This window comes from Eucyclogobius newberryi, unplaced genomic scaffold (assembly GCF_026437365.1).
Source record: "Eucyclogobius newberryi isolate DKJ021-1_F unplaced genomic scaffold, fEucNew1.0.hap1 SCAF_3, whole genome shotgun sequence".
In the NCBI taxonomy this organism is placed as follows: Eukaryota; Metazoa; Chordata; class Actinopteri; order Gobiiformes; family Gobiidae; genus Eucyclogobius; species Eucyclogobius newberryi.
Window position 1 is genome coordinate 33,502,309 of NW_027315945.1, and position 17,864 is coordinate 33,520,172.

Genomic DNA, 17,864 nt, shown 5'->3' on the forward strand with positions numbered 1-17,864 from the left:
GGATAATGAAACATAATAACTTAAATAGTAAACTAAATGGCCTCCTAATAAACTGGATTGTATGTCATTCATTTACCATGTCATTTATTTGGAAATCATTTAATACATTTTCCATCCATACATTTTCTTCCGCTTATCTGGGGCCGGGTCGCGGGGGCAGCAGTCTAAGCAGGGACTCCCAGACTTCCTTTTCCCCAGACACTTCCTCGATCCCGAGGCGTTCCCAGGCCAGCCGAGAGACATAGTCTCTCCAGCGTGTCCTGGGTCTTCCCCGGGGCCTCTTCCCGGTGGGACATGCCTGAAACACCTCCCGAGGGAGGCGCCCAGGAGGCATCCGGAACAGATGCCCGAGCCACCTCAGCTGGCTCCTCTCGACGTGGAGGAGCAGCGGCTCTACTCCGAGCTCCCCCCGTGTGGCCGAGCTCCTCACCCTATCTCTAAAGGAGCGCCCAGCCACACGGCGGAGGAAACTCATTTCGACCGCTTGTATCCGCGATCTTGTTCTTTCGGTCACTACCCAAAGCTCATGACCATAGGTGAGGGTAGGAACGTAGACCGACCGGTAAATAGAGAGCTTTGCCTTTCGACTCGAGCTCCTTCTTTATGAACAGAACCGGTGACAAAGGGCAGCCCTGGCGGAGTCCAACATGCACTGGGAACAGGTCTGACTTACTGCAGTGAACACAGCTCCTGCTCCGGTCATACAGGGACCGGACAGCCCTGAGCAAAGGGCCCCGAACCCCGTACTCCCGGAGCACCCCCCAAAGGACACCCCGAGGGACACGGTCGAAAGCCTTCTCCAGATCCACAAAGCACATGTGGACTGGTTGGGCAAACTCCCATGAACCCTCGAGCACCCGATGGAGGGTATAGAGCTGGTCCAGTGTTCCACGACCGGGACCAAAACCACTCTGCTCCTCCTGAATCCGAGGTTCGACTATCGGTCGGATTCTCCTCTCCAGTACCTTGGAATAGACCTTACCTGGGAAGCTGAGGAGTGTGATCCCTCTGTAGTTGGCACACACCCTCTGGTCCCCCTTCTTGAACAGAGGGACCACCACCCCGGTCTGCCAGTCCAGAGGCACGGTCCCCGAACGCCACGCGATGTTGCAGAGACGTGTCAACCAAGACAGTCCTACAACATCCAGAGACAATTCTATTGTATCTTGGGACATTTTGGGCAAACATTTCTTGGTAAACTTGCCACAGCCAAATGAGTTGACGTCAGGAATGTTGTAAAGAGTTTTTGTTTTATTGGCATTGAAAAAAATGAAAATGTTGGATTTACGTAATGGATGAAACACGACCACGATAAACAAATCAACCGAGAAAATGACAATAACCTTCAGAGTTCCCGTGATTGACCGAGAATCGAGGGAAACAACTCGGTCAAACCCATAAGTTACAAACTTAAAAACACAAAAAACGGTCCCACTGCTGTCTAAAGGTTCCCGCCCATGTTTCTATGTTACCACGGTGACACAAAGAGGATGTATTAGCACATTACTAGTAATTAGCCTAAAAATAAATGATACAACGCCGACATGGACAAAAATACATTTGTGGCGTTATCGTGAAGTAAGTTTTATCAATCTAATAGAAATAAGATGAAATGGAACCAAAGCTATGATAATAATGTCTGTTTAGCATCCCTCAGAATGTCAAATCTGAATTAGGGATAAACAATGAATTTATACATATGACATTTATGAAACATACAACATTTATTAGAAATATTCCTACTTTAAATCTGTTGCTTTGACATTTTCTGTCCATCTCCAATTTCAGAATGTGCAGGTTTTGTGCTTGCGTAGCATGTAGCATGGCGGGTCGCAGTTTAAAAGTTATAATTATGACTTTTGGTACCAAAATTAGGAGATTAAAACTTGAAATTGTAACTTTAAACCTCGAAATTTTGACTTTTAAACTCGAAATTCTGAGAATAAAACTCAAAATGATGCCTTTAAAACTCAAAATTTCTAGATTAAAACATGAAATTATAACTTTAAACCTCAAAATTATGACTTCCTGTGGAGCTTTTATTCTTTTAATGACTGGCTGGTGGAGATGGGCTTCCATGAGTCCACATTTCTGGTCTGTTTGATTTCTCGTGTCAGAGTCTGTCTCGTGGCGCTCTGCTCTGAACTGACGTGGAGAAGGTTTTTCGTCTCTTGCGCCTCCCGTCGGCCTTCGCTCGTCCGAACACCATCTCGTACAGACTGTCCCTGAACTCCCTGTGCATGAGCTGGTAAATGATGGGGTTCATCATGCAGTGGGATTTGGCGAAGAGCGCGGGAATAACCGTGAGCACCGGCGACAAACTGGACCCGGGGCCGCTGGAGACTGGCCCCAGGTCGCCGGAGAGCGAGGCGTGGCTCCAGTTTCCCGCGCGTTCGGGGGACTCGGCGGAGGTCCGGTTCAGCGTCCAGGGCGGGGCGCTCGGGGCAGCGGCGAGCGGGTCGTTTCTGGAGAGCAGGGCGGAGACGAGGGACACGGAGGCGTAGGGCAGCCAGGCCACGAGGAAGGCCACGCACACCACCACCGCCATCTGCAACACCAAGCAAGGGAATGTACCTTATTATCATCTACTGTCTCCAGCACGGAGGAAAGCAGCTCTTCCGGGTCAAAATGAGACCACTGTGTACTGTCGGTCTCACATACAGAGCGTTTAATTACCACAACTCTAATCTGGCCTCTAAAAGTTGTAAAAAGTGCCCATAAACTCATTATAAACTCGTAAAGGAGCAATAACTTTGGATCACAAACTATTTTAATGTTTTTAAGACGGTTAAAATATTTTGTACAGAGCGATTATTTGTATTGACGTACTTTGAGACTGAAGAGAATCTTTACAGATAAATGAAAATCTAAAACAATCATGAAAAGCGTGTGTTTTTTAGAGTCTGTTTAGTCCAGAAAAGTCAAAATATGAATTATGTTTAGGGTTTGAATTTTAAAATGTGATCTGATTATTTAAATAAAACTTAATATTGAGTTACTAAATGTTATCAATATTGCCCACCATTAATTGTAATGCAAAATGGGGATAATATTGTGATAGTAACTCCTTTTATATTACTATAATATATTTTAAAGTAACAAAATAACTCCCAACCCAAGGAAAAAAGTACAAGTACCTTTGCCAGCCTGAGATCTTTGGTGTTGGTGTTGGAGACAGCAGAGCAGGATATGGACGCCAGCGCACGGTTCGATGTGTGGACCTGGAAGAAGAATACGGGACAATTTAGAATAAATACTTTGTCCCGTAGTAAAAGCAGCAATAGTGGTAGATTGTGTGAGGTCATTCCAAACAATAATTCCCACACTTCTAGAACTTTTCAGTTGTTTTTCAATTTCATGCTTTGGTCATTCTCTCCACATCACAGCTGCCTCGAGGTGAACTGACTCCATCAAAGAGAGTGGTCACTTTCAGAAATCAAGATGTTTCAGCTGCGATCTGGAAGTCATTTTTAATCATTAGGTTAAAGAGGAGAGAAATAAACTATAATATACCGTATTTTCTGGACTATAAGTCGCACCTTTTTTCATAGTTTTAGCCGGGGTGCGACTTATACTCCAAAGCGACTTATATGTGATATTAGACAGTTCAGACAGTTAAACATGCGGGCACAGCCCGCATGTTTGGTACCCCGTCGCCCCTGGCAAGTACAGTGAACTAGCCCATGCCGAAGGCATGGATCATGCATACTTACTCCTGCTATGACAGAAATAGTCAACAATGAGTGAATGGGCGTAGCCCATTCACTCATTGTTGACAACAGCAGCGCGAAGAGCTGCATTCCTCCAAAAACCTTCCTGGCATCGTCCCGTAAGCGATAATCCATGCCGCAGGCATGGGCCATGCTTGTATCTGCTCAAATCAATGGAAGTCTATGGGGAGTGGGTGGGGCACCCCGACGGGAAAGGGAATGACGAGCGCGTAAGCGCTCGTAATGATGATTCCACCCCATGGCGGCATGGGGAAGGCTTAGAGCTTTCCAACGATGTATAATTTGTTGTTATAGCGGAAACGACTATATTGTTTTTGCTAAAAATATTATTATTTTTATTATTAGGCCCGAGCGCCACAAGCTGGCGAGAGGCCTATTAGTCTCGTAAGGCCGTGCGAAGCACGGCTGCGAAAGTGCGCACGTAGTGCGCACGAAATCGAGCGCAAAGCGCTCGCCCACTTCCAAACACTCACTAACGCACTCCTCCACTCATGCACGCCCCGTGCATACTAATTAGTTGTAGGAAAATGGAACATTACCGTTGTAAACGAGCGTAGCCCGTGCAAAAGTTCGCACTAAACGAGCACTTTACATATAAAGCACTCATTTGCGCTAAGTAGCTCACGAATACGTTCCCCATCTCTTGCATGTTCCGTGCATATAAGCATGTAATGCAAAAATTTAACATTATTACTGTATAGAGGGCCAAAAACACAAAGTGGGCGGAGCCCACTCAAAATTATCGAAAGTACCCGTCAGTGACCAGGGACCCACACCATGAGGTAGGAAAGCGTGAGCGCTTTCCGAAAATGTATAGTTTATGAAATTTGAAAAATGGGAAACATTGTTTTCGCATCGGAATATTATTCTTTCTTTCTTTCTTTCTTTCTTTCTTTCTTTCTTTCTTTCTTTCTTTCTTTCTTTCTTTCTTTCTTTCTTCCTTCTTCTTCTTCTTCTTCTTCTTCTTCTTCTTCTTCTTCTTCTTCTTCTTCTTCTTCTTCTTCTTCTTCTTCTTCTTCTTCTTCTTCTTCTTCTTCTTCTTCTTCTTCTTCTTCTTCTTCTTCTTCTTCTTCTTCTTCTTCTTCTTCTTCTTCTTCTTGGGACCAACCCCTCTATTTTTCACCCTGTGAACATTGACGAAAAGTCACAAAAATTTGCACACCTCTAAAAATCGTGCCTCTCTACATTCTGGCTATTTCTCTTTTCTAAATTAAAAAAATTGGCGCGTCAGCGCCCCCAAATGTACTAAAAATGCATTGAGAGATGGGAAATGACCCAAAAAAAATCTGATCGTAGAATCATGAAATTTGGCGCAGAGGTAGATGGTGACAAGAGAAGTAAAAAATATTATTACGGCAACGCCGTCCGCCCAACCAAATGTCGGCCATATTGCTTCAAAAATGGCTAAACATGACTTCGGAGTTTTTCCAAACGTCGTACTTTTACGAACTCCTCCCAGGGCGTTGGCCCTAAAAAGCTGAAATTTGGTGAAAATGCTACTGAGGAGTGGGACATCAAAAGTTATCCAAATTACATTGATACCTCTCACGGTCTCTGTGCGGCGAAGCCGCAAACTGTAGCTAGAATTTCAGAAATCTCCCATATTTAAAATTTCTGCCGTTTGCGCAGATAAAGTCCGAATTGCGTCAAATTAGAATCAGTTGTTAAACTCTTTGCGCTAAACCTACTTGAAGTGAAATAAATTAATTTGGCACCACAGCGCCCCCTACAGATTTTATATGGAGGTTAAATGTTTAGTTTTGCGAAATTATATGAAATTTGACACACAACTCAATTTTAGCATCCCCATCAAAAAAGTCAATGAGACCCATGTCATAATTGTTATGGCTTTGCCGTAACGATGACCGAAACCTTCCATGTTATTCCAATGGGGAAATCGCCAGAACATGTTTACACTTAAGACTTTCACGAACTCCTCTTAGGGCGTTAGCCCTATTAACCTGAAATTTGGTGAGACTCATCTTCAGGGGTGGACCATCAAAAGTTATCCACATTTTTATTCAAAGAGTCACGGTGTCTGTGCGGCAAAGCCGCACATTTTGCCAAGAATTCAAAATAAAATTGCTTTTTGATGGTAAAACAAAGGGGAGAAGATGTGACAGCGTCACAGATTCAGCAGTAGGCGTAATAAAAGGACAATTGGGGCGCGTTAGCGCCCCCTCCTCTTGCGGCGTGGCGGCGGCTTGGCGAGGGCCGATCATTGCCGCTTGCGGCTATATTTATTATTATTTTTCTTGTTCTTCTGCTTTTTGAGCTCTAATTTGACACCCTGAACATGCTCAAAAACTCACCAAACTTTGCCCAAAATTCAGAATCGGCGAAAAATTAGATTTTTTCTGGGCCATTTTTTTTTTTGTTAAAAAATGGCGCGACAGCGCCACCGACAAAAGTCAAAATAGATTGCGCCTATGGGAGACACCCCGAGGTCAACTTTGTCGTAGAGCTACGAAATTCGGGACACGCATTCCTCTCGTGAGGACAAAAACAAAATATTACTGTGGCCACGCCCCCAGACTTACCCTATGCCCGCCATCTACCTTTAAAAATGAAAACACGATGAGTTAGCATTTTGTTCACGTCAGACTTTGACGAACTCCTCCTAGGGCGTTTTGCCCACCGACTTCAAAATCGGCGTACGTCCTCTGGACAAGTGGGGCATCTAAAGTTATCCACATTTTTGGTATACCTTTTATGGTCTGTGTGCGGCGCAGGCGCAAAGTTGGACCACTTATTTTGGGATATTGCAAATCTAAAAATTGCTCCCATTTGATAAAAACGAGTCCGATTAGGACCAAATTTGAATCAGTTGTTAAACTTTCTAGTTTTGACCAGTTTATGAAGACAAAATTGAAATGGGCGCGATAGCGCCCCCTACAGAGTGACCTTTAAATTAACATTGAAGGTCAAAATTTAGTTTGACCAAAAATGTTCTAAACTTTACCCAAAATTCTATTTTGCCGTCCCGATCAAAAAAGCCAATCAGACAAATGCCTTCATTTTTACGGCGTAGTCGTAGCGATGACAGAAACATCCCATGTTATCCCTAAGGGAAAACCGCAAAATGAGGTCGGTGCGTTTTGCCCACCGACCTCAAAATCGGTGTACGTCCCCTAGACAAGTGGGGCATCTAAAGTTATCCAAATTTTAAGGATTACTTTTACGGTCTCTGTGCGACAGAGCCGCAAACGTTTCCCAGAATTCTGACTATTTGGCCATCGGAGTGGCCTATAAACAATAGAGTTTTTCCAAATGACATGATATTTTGCACAAAATTCTCATTTGCCATCCTGATCATAAAAGTATGAGAGCCAAAGTCATATTTTGTACGGCGTAACCGTAGCGATGACAGAAACATCCCATGTTATTCTTATGGGAAAATCGCAAAATCGCTCAAATCACCACATTTTTACGCTTCACACTTTAACAAACTCCTCCTAGGGCGATTGTCCGATCAAACTCATATTTGGGGAAAATCATCTATACAAGCGGGGCATCAAAAGTTATCCATATTTTGATTCTAAGTGCTACGGTCTCTGTGTGGCGGACCCGCAAATATATGTCACAAATGGGAAAACAGCGAAATCTCTAAAATTACCACATTTTTACGCTTCACACTTTTACGAACTCCTCCTAGGCCGATAGCCCGATCAAGTTCATATTTGGGGGAAATTATCTACACAAGTGGGGCATCAAAAGTTATCCATCTTTTGATTCTAAGTGCTACGGTCTCTGTGCGGCGGAGCCACAAATATATGTCACAAATGGGAAAACCGCAAAATCTCTAAAATTACCATTTTTATGCTTCACACTTTAACAGACTCCTCCTAGGGTGATTGCCCGATCAAACTCATATTTGGGGAAAATCATCTACACAAGCGGGGCATCAAAAGTTATCCATATTTTTATTCCAAGTGTCACGGTCTCGACCGATATTTGTGTTCATTTGCACTGGTTAAGCACAGCATTGTACATGTACAATGTGTCGCTGTCTTAGTTCTTAGACAATGACGGCGCGTTAGCGCCATCTCTGTAAAATGGAGAGTGCAGAGTCGGAAGGCCGGCGGCCGTTGGATGCCGCTTGCGGCTTTAATATTCTTTCTTCTTTCTTTCTTCTCGGGACCAACCCCCCTATTTTTCACCCTGTGAACATTGACGAAAAGTCACAGAAATTTGCACACCTCTAAAAATCGTGCCTCTCTACATTCTGGCTATTTCTCTTTTCTAAAATAAAAAAAATTGGCGCGTCAGCGCCCCCAAATGTACTAAAAATGCATTGAGAGATGGGAAGCCGCACATTTTGCCAAGAATTCAAAATAAAATTGCTTTTTGATGGTAAAACAAAGGGGAGAAGATGTGAAAGCGTCACAGATTCAGCAGTAGGCGTAATAAAAGGACAATTGTGGTGCGTTAGCGCCCCCTCCTCTTGCGGCGTGGCGGCGCTGTGGCGAGGGCCGATCATTGCCGCTTGCGGCTATATTTTTAGTTATTTTCACACTGACAACCACAAGAGGGCGCTCTAGGCTCTAAGCGACGCAGAAGAAGAATCTGCACTTCCTCTTCCTCTGGAGTTTGTGGAGTTGTTTAGAAGTGACACAGAGGAAGAAGAATTCAATGGATTTAGTGATTTGGGGTAAAACTGATTCTTTGGTAAACTTGTTAGCATGTTCTTTATGCTATAGTCATCTGAATAACTGTTCATATGTTACGTTAACATACCAGACACTTTTGATTTTGTCAAATAAATTTCCCCCAAAAATGCGACTTATACTCCAGTGCGACTTATAGTCCGGAAAATACGGTAGACCCTTCAGCTGCTCACTTAGACTGGTACGTCAGTTTGTACTCCATCCCTTTCATTTTAATGGAGCCAATAAATAACTGTAATTTTGTTGTTTGTAGACAATGCAAAACACAATATTTCACTTCAATCTCCACTTTCTAGATGTGTGCCTTGGTCAGGGACATAGCTACAGCGTGCACTGGTCAGAGATGGGCCTGTGTTATGGGACAAACCTTCAGCAGAATTGCCACGTATGAGGTAATGATGGTGACGGTGGGAAATCCGAAACCGAAGCAGAAGAAGAGGTACACGTACAGACGGTGAGTGTTGCTCGTCTGGATGCTCCACCTGGAAAACACACTTTGCATCAGCAGCAAAGGCGCACGTCAGATAATCGCAGTTGTAGCGTCCTAAAGGTTCTATGAAAAGACTTCAACTGGTTCAAAACGCTGCAGTAAGATGACAAACAGGAACTAAAAGAAGAGAGCACATTACGCCGGTGCTGGAGTCTCTTCACTGGCCCCTGTCGAGTTTAGGATCAAATTAAAAAATCCTCCTCCTGACTTACAAAGTCATAAATGACATGGCCCCATCCTATCTCAAAGATGCTATAGAACCATATCATCCAAACAGAGCTCTTCACTCTCAAAATGCTGGACTTCTGGTGGTCCCAAGAGTCTCTAAAAGCACAGTAGGGGTAGAGCCTTCTGGTGGTCCCAAGAGTCTCTAAAAGCACAGTAGGGGGTAGAGCCTTCTGGTGGTCCCAAGAGTCTCTAAAAGCACAGTAGGGGGTAGAGTCTTCTGGTGGTCCCAAGAGTCTCTAAAAGCGCAGTAGGGGGTAGAGCCTTCTGGTGGTCCCAAGAGTCTCTAAAAGCGCAGTAGGGGGTAGAGCCTTCTGGTGGTCCCAAGAGTCTCTAAAAGCACAGTAGGAGGTAGAGTGTTTAGCTCCCAAGCTCCCGTGTTATGAAATCAGCTCTTGTCCGTGTTAAAGAGGCTGACACAGTCTCTTCATTTAAGACCAGGCTTAAAACGTTCCTCTTTGAAATGATTTATGGTCAGGCCAGTTAGGAACAGAAGTAAAAACCTACATGTGTCCATCCTACGCTGCCCTAGGAGCAACTATGTAGGGTATGTGTGGCAGCATGAACACTATCCTCTGCTAAAGACCACTTTTCCTATTACAATATTTTAGTTCACCTGACCTTTTGACCTGTCCTCATAGGGATTCTAGACAGGATTAATATCATGCCACACATTCATTCTGTCTGATCCAAGCCTGTTTCTGTGGTTTGTAGCTCCTCCTTGAAAATGGATTTGGAGCCCGCTCACACTGGACTCTTTTGGGAGGACGTGCCTTGCATGGGCCGCCTCAGACCCCACAAATGGTCCTTTACTCTTCCCTTTAGACAGAGGAAACGCTCTCAGACTGTACGATCTACTCCACGAGTCACATTTGGACCGGCCCTGGAGCACTTTGGCACGGTTAGGTTCACGGCCGCCTGCGTTTTACTGAAGGGCCTGGCTCCGAAAGCAACTGACGTCGTCCAAACTTATACTATATTTTAATCACGAAATGGTGAAATCTGAAAATTGTGTTCATTGTTTCTGAATTTGTGTCTAAATCTTGACTAAACGAGAAACTGCCCCTGGTTTGTCTGCAGATACCAGTAAATATGCAGTTTTAACGACCACGGTTAAAACTGCATATTTACTGGCAGACCTGGACCACTTTGGTAGCTCTACATCAAAGGGCCCACTCAAACGGGCCAGTAAAGCTCATTTAGGACAGTGGAGATACTTTTGGGTCACGCTGCTCCACTCTAAATTGAACCAGTGGAAACATGGCTGCAGTTACCAGTCGACGGTGCAGCTGGTTCCATACGGTTCTGGTCCGTAGCATCCGAACCCGAAAGCAGGAAGTGAAGCCCAGAACACGGTGTATAGCCAGATGCCCGCGATGCACGAGAGCGCGTGACGGTTGTTGATCCACTGACCTGCGGACGGACCACAAAGACAAGATCTGAATAACCCACTGACCTGGACCCGGAGCGACAACAACCAGCCGTAGATCTGAGATAAACACGCCCGGATCACATGACATCACAACAGAATATCTAGTGTTAAATGTGAGGTCAGACGTCTGTGGTGGAATTGTATTTGTTGACCTGGTTTATGGAAGAACGGACACAAAGTTCAGCGTCTAAAATGATTAAGATTAAAAGGTTCATATGGCAAGTGTGTGGACCCGATCCCGAACAAACAATATGGATCATAAGTTTGAATATTTCTTCCAAAAATAGTATATTTCCCAGAGTTAAAATAGGCCTGTGCCAGAAAATATAATGTATATTCAGTGTAATAACATAGGATTCTCCCAAAAGAGTGTTTAATCATGGCAATAAACCCCTGAAATTATGATAAAATGGGACTAACATCTGTAATTATTGGATGAAAAAAAAGAGAAAAATGTTATAAAATATGAATAGCTCCATTTATGTTTCAGAAACTAAGCAAAAAAATAATAATAACATGTTGTTTTGTAAATGGAAATGGATCAGAAATACTTTTGAACAAGTCTCCGAAACACGGACCAATAAATCATGAATTAAATCACCTGTAAATGCTGAATTCAAGTCATTTTAAGTCGCGCACGTTCCGTTTTGACCTCGACCTTTGCATCGCACGTATTCAAAACCGCGTACGCTCGCATATGTTGAGAAGCTTGCCAAACGTGGTTACTTCACCGTATCGTACGCAGCAGATCTTCAGGCAGCGGTCGAGCGATATGAGCGAGGTGGTGATGAGCGAGCCGATCCCAAACACCGAGCCCTGGAGGCCGTAGAGAAGGCACCCGGTCTCCCCGAACACCCAGCCGTGGCTCAAGCTGAAGACAGAACCAGAGACAGAATATAATAATAATAATAATAATAATAATAATAATAATAATAATAATAATAATAATAATAATAGAATGTTTTATTAGTGTTTTTTATGGCAAATAAAGGTGATTTGACCTGTTTGAGAGGACTGGAATTAGCTTGAAATTCAAAATGTAAACATAAAACATTAGAATTTCCACCAGTAAAACCAGTATTAGTTTGGAGAAAACAACGCTGAACCCTTCATGACAATAACACCTTAATTAGCCTTAACAAAGCATGAACAAAGGCTTAATTTATAATGAACAAAGAGTTTATTAAGAAGGATTTAGGCTTATTAACTACTTAATCAAGGGGTTTGGGTTGGAGTTAGGGTAGTATTTAAGTCGTTACTAAGCCTGAATCATTTGTCATGTGTTTTAGGTTAAATTGTCTTGTAACTAATCTTGAATGCAGAAAAATATATGTCACATGAGCAATTCAATCTAACCTATAATACATAATGATAATAAATAAGGATATCTGACACAAAGACGCAAAAAACTTACATTACATAACACAACAGTATTTATAAAAAAAAAAGAAAGAAAAAAGCTAGTTTGAAAAGGTGAGTTTTATTTAAAGTTCTGAAATCTTGATTCTGAATTTGTGTCATTTTAAGTCTAGATTATTAGTGCTATTTCAACAGGCTGGACGTGATGAAGAAGGGCCCTCCCAGAACACCTGTGTAGCTCTCGTACCTGAACGTGATGAAGAAGGGCCCTCCCAGAACACCTGTGTAGCTCTCGTACCTGAACGTGATGAAGAAGGGCCCTCCCAGAACACCTGTGTAGCTCCCGTACCTGGACGTGATGAAGAAGGGCCCTCCCAGAACACCCTGTGCGGCTCCCATACCTGGACGTGATGAAGAAGGGCCCTCCCAGAACACCTGTGTAGCTCTCGTACCTGAACGTGATGAAGAAGGGCCCTCCCAGAACACCTGTGTAGCTCCCGTACCTGGACGTGATGAAGAAGGGCCCTCCCAGAACACCCTGTGCGGCTCCCATACCTGGACGTGATGAATAAGGGCCCTCCCAGAACACCCTGTGCAGCTCTTGTACCTGGACGTGATGAAGAAGGGCCCTCCCAGAACACCTGTGTGGCTCCCATACCTGGACGTGATGAATAAAGGCCCTCCCAGAACACCCTGTGCGGCTCCCATACCTGGACGTGATGAATAAGGGCCCTCCCAGAACACCTGTGCGGCTCCGGTATCTGGACGTGATGAAGAAGGGCCCTCCCAGAACACCTGTGCAGCTCTCATACCTGGACGTGATGAAGAAGGGCCCTCCCAGAACACCTGTGCAGCTCCGGTACCTGGACGTGATGAAGAAGGGCCCTCCCTGAACACCTGTGTAGCTCTCATACCTGGAAGTGATGAAGAAGGGCCCTCCCTGAACACCTTGTGCAGCTCTCGTACCTGGACGTGATGAAGAAGGGCCCTCCCTGAACACCTTGTGCAGCTCTCGTACCTGGACGTGATGAAGAAGGGCCCTCCCAGAACACCTGTGCGGCTCCCGTACCTGGACGTGATGAAGAAGGGCCCTCCCAGAACACCTGTGTAACTCTCGTACCTGGACGTGATGAAGAAGGGCCCTCCCAGAACACCTGTGTAACTCTCGTACCTGGACGTGATGAAGAAGGGCCCTCCCAGGACGCTGAACCCGAGGTCGCACAGGGCCAAGTTGACCGTCATGAGCTCGGCCGGTCTGATTTTGCGCCTCTTCCTGTGGTAGACCGCCAGCACCGTCCCGTTCCCGCACACGGACGAGACGCCTGCCAATCACAGAGAAGAACACGAGGTAGTGAAGATGAGCGCGCGTCCTTGACATCTTCCCACGCGGGGGACGGTTGATTGTACGTTCAGCGCCGCGAGTGTTGCTCATGGATCTTTTGTGTTGTCTGTGTTGCTACACGAAAGGAAGAGTGTGCGACAAGAATGTGCTCAGAGACGTGACAAAGGCGATTAATGAGGTTCACGAGGAGGTAATCGCAGCCTCATGCATAACGGTTATGGTCTGATGTTTATGCAGTATAAGTTTAAAGTACAGAGGCGCGCTCTTTACGTACTGTGGTTATAGTTTGTAACTCAAAATGAAAGGAACAGCAGTTATAGTTTACCTAAAAGTGCTAATAATCCAAACAAATTGTCAAGTATTAATGTTGTTTTGGAGATGTGAAATGAGAACATGTTGTCTATAATTAAAAGAATAAAACATATCTACACAGAAACGGACGATACTTTGTGCTTAATGGTCCAATCACGTTTTTAATTGAAACAACCAAGACGGACGGATCGTTACAATATCGTTCGAATATTGTTTTGAGGATGAAGCAACAACAATAAGATCAACATGTGTTTGTGTCAGTATCAGCCGCCCTGCTGTTAAATCAGTTAAATAGAACATGACTGTTTCATTTTACTGCTATTTCATGACAAGCTATTTTTTTAAGACGGTCTAAAAAATGTATTTGTAACAATTATCAATGAAAAAAAAAAATTGCCAAGGGGTTATCAAATAGAATTTTGATTGTGGTAAAACACATTTGGAGTTTGAAAACATTGGCATACAAAGAATGAACTGTAAGCCATCCACCACGTGGAAAGACGAATCCCGTGGTCATGGAGATGGTCAGCATGTTTGAGAAGGGTCAAATCATTGACATCGAGCGGAGGAAACACCTAAAGGAGAAGCAGAAACTAATGTACCACAGATCTGAACCTCAGAGAGAGTGATCTCACTGATGATCTGTGTGAGGAACAATGACACACTGAAGATCTGTGTGAGGAATAATGACACACTGAAGATCTGTGTGAGGAATAATGACACACTGAAGATCTGTGTGAGGAATAACGACACACTGAGGATCTGTGTGAGGAATAATGACACACTGAAGATCTGTGTGAGGAATAACGACACACTGAAGATCTGTGTGAGGAACAATGACACACTGAGGATCTGTGTGAGGAATAACGACACACTGAAGATCTGTGTGAGGAATAACGACACACTGAAGATCTGTGTGAGGAATAACGACACACTGAAGATCTGTGTGAGGAATAATGACACACTGAAGGATCTGTGTGAGGAATAACGACACACTGAAGATCTGTGTGAGGAATAATGACACACTGAGGATCTGTGTGAGGAATAAGACTTGACGACACACTGAGGATCTGTGTGAGGAATAATGACACACTGAGGATCTAATAACGACACACTGAGGATCTGTGTGAGGAATAATGACACACTGAGGATCTGTGTGAGGAATAATGACACACTGAGGATCTGTGTGAGGAATAATGACACACTGAGGATCTGTGTGAGGAATAATGACACACTGAGGATCTGTGTGAGGAATAATGACACACTGAGGATCTGTGTGAGGAATAATGACACACTGAGGATCTGTGTGAGGAACAACGACACACTGAAGATCTGTGTGAGGAATAACGACACACTGAAGATCTGTGTGAGGAACAACGACACACTTTTATTGCCACAGTGGATGTGAGCTGTGATCAAAGCTAAAAGCGGAACTATCAAATATTAGAGCATGTGACCCTTTTTTCCTGTGGGGATGTTTTTATTGGACGTGTAGTACAAAATAAACTATTGAAATAAATATTTTTACTTTTACTATTAAAAAAAGTTTGAATTTATAACAATCTTGATGTAAAAATTCCAAACACATTTTTTTATTTATTTTATTATTATTATTAATATTATTATTGAAATTATTATTCTTATTTTCTCTCTTTCTCTTTCCTTGCATAGTTTGTTTTATGTATGTTTGTGGTGTGCTGTGTTTGGAAAAAATAAATAGTAAAAAAATACAAAATATCACAAAAATCACAGTTGGAAGAAACATTTAAAACAAATTAGGAAAAATTCAAACAAAACCTCACCATGATCTAATAAATAAACCAAATCTGGCCACACTTTACTTTACAGTAACTTAGAGTAATTATGCTCATCACTCATGGAAACAGGACAATAATAGTGCCATTGTTCACATAAATGTTTCATATTCAACCCGCAGAGTGAGTACCACATGTCAGAAGTCATAATAACATCGAATAACAGCTTAAAACAGTTAATAAACAGTTAATAAACAGTTGGATACATGTATTAATTTACCTGTCAGGATGAGAAACGCGGCGATGGCCAGGTCTGCGGACGGAGACAGCTTGGACACAAACTGCGGCTCGACGGACGAGTTGACGCGCCACGAGTCTCCCATGGGTGCTCCGCTGCTGGAAGAGCACCCCAAATGCAAGGCAGAGGAACTATCAAGGTAGAGGAACTATCAAGGCAGAGGAACTATCAAGGCAGAGGAACTATCAGACACTTTCAGCCGATTGGAAGTCATTTCCCTCCGGGGCCAGAACGGTCCCGAGTCACAAGAATGTTTGGGGAGAATTAGTTTCTCTCTGATCACGGCGTCGACAGTAATCGTTGTCTTCGCTCTTCGCTCTTGACTCCGCGCTCGTCGTGAAGCCGTGTCCCACAACGGTGTTTTAATGCTGCGTTAGAATCCTGTGGCGTTGGTTGCTATGGCGACGATGGATGAAGCTGTCATTCTGATGAAGCGGGTGATGAACGGATAAGCGAGCGCACGTGTGTGAAAGAGACAGATGTCAGAGGGAGAGGAGAAGAGGAGAGAGAGGGAGAGAGAGGGAGGATGGGGGGAGAGAGGGAGGATGGGGGAGAGAGGGAGAGAGGGAGGGAAAAGAAGAGGAGAGAGAGGGAGAGAGAGGGAGGATGGGGGGAGAGAGGGAGGATGGGGGAGAGAGGGAGAGAGGGAGGGAAAAGAAGAGGAGAGAGAGGGAGAGAGAGGGAGGATGGGGGGAGAGAGGGAGGATGGGGGAGAGAGGGAGAGAGGGAGGGAAAAGAAGAGGAGAGAGAGGGAGAGAGAGGGAGGATGGGGGAGAGAGGGAGGGAAAAGAAGAGGAGAGAGAGGGAGGATGGGGGAGAGAGGGAGGGAGAAGGAGAGGACAAGATGAGGTGGCGCTGGTGCTGTGGCTCGAGTCTGTCTTTGGTTTGGTTTGAAACTGTGACCTGGATCTGATTTGACCCAGAACTGCTGTTCTAAATCTGATTCAGATCTGATCTTTCACAGTAATCTGACTTCTGCTGAAACAGTTCAAAGCTTCAAACGGCAAAAAAGAAAAAGAGAAGTGACGTTTCAAACTGAATTGTTTCTGTGAATTGTGATCAAATAAAATATAAACTTTTGCCTGTTTAAGACCACAGCAGACCACCACAGACCACAGCAGACCACCGCAGACCACAGCAGACCACCGCAGACCACAGCAGACCACCACAGACCACAGCAGACCACCGCAGACCACAGCAGACCACCGCAGACCACAGCAGACCACCGCAGACCACAGCAGACAACCGCAGACCACAGCAGACCACAGCAGACAACCGCAGACCACAGCAGACCACCGCAGACCACAGCAGACCACCCCAGACCACCGCAGACCACCGCAGACCACAGCAGACCACCACAGCAGACCACCGCCAGACCACAGCAGACCACCGCAGACCAAGCAGACCACCGCAGACCACAGCAGACCACAGCAGACAACCGCAGACCACAGCAGACCCACGCAGACCACAGCAGACCACCCCAGACCACCGCAGACCACCGCAGACCACAGCAGACCCACCACAGACCACCAGCAGACCACCACAGACCACAGCAGACCACCGCAGACCACAGCAGACCACCGCAGACCGACCGCAGACCCAGCAGACCACCGCAGACCACAGCAGACCACCCAGACCACCGCAGACCACCGCAGACCACCGGCAGACCACCGCAGACCACAGCAGACCACCGCAGACCGACAGCAGACCACCCCAGACCACCGCAGACCACAGCAGACCACCGCAGACCACGCAGACCACAGCAGACCACGCAGACCACCGCAGACCACCGCAGACCACAGCAGACCACCGCAGACCACCGCAGACCACCGCAGACCACCGCAGACCACAGCAGACCACCGCAGACCACAGCAGACCACCGCAGACCACCGCAGACCACCGCAGACCACCGCAGACCACAGCAGACCCACCGCAGACCACCGCAGACCACAGCAGACCACCCCAGACCACCGCAGACCACAGCAGACCACCGCAGACCACCGCAGACCACAGCAGACCACCGCAGACCACCGCAGACCACCGCAGACCACCGCAGACCACCGCAGACCACCGCAGACCACAGCAGACCACCGCAAGACCACCGCAGACCACCGCAGACCCACCAGCAGACCACAGCAGACCACCGCAGACCACAGCAGACCACAGCAGACCACAGCAGACCACCCCAGACCACCGCAGACCACAGCAGACCACCGCAGACCACAGCAGACCCCACCCGCAGACCACCGCAGAC

The 17,864-nt window shown here is 45.5% G+C and overlaps 1 protein-coding gene across 1 annotated transcript; it reads right to left on the reverse strand.

Moving 5' to 3' along the window:
* Positions 1–1,248: 1,248 nt before the first annotated feature.
* Positions 1,249–16,958, reverse strand: opn9 (opsin 9). The gene is made up of 7 exons (XM_072461434.1): positions 15,593–16,958; positions 13,076–13,226; positions 11,277–11,416; positions 10,388–10,526; positions 8,766–8,880; positions 3,138–3,221; positions 1,249–2,548 (listed from the first exon to the last, which is right to left on the reverse strand). The coding sequence occupies exons 1-7, from the start codon at positions 15,693–15,695 to the stop codon at positions 2,114–2,116; spliced, it is 1,167 nt and encodes a 388-aa protein (XP_072317535.1). The 5' UTR covers positions 15,696–16,958; the 3' UTR covers positions 1,249–2,113.
* Between the last annotated feature and the right edge of the window lie 906 nt (positions 16,959–17,864).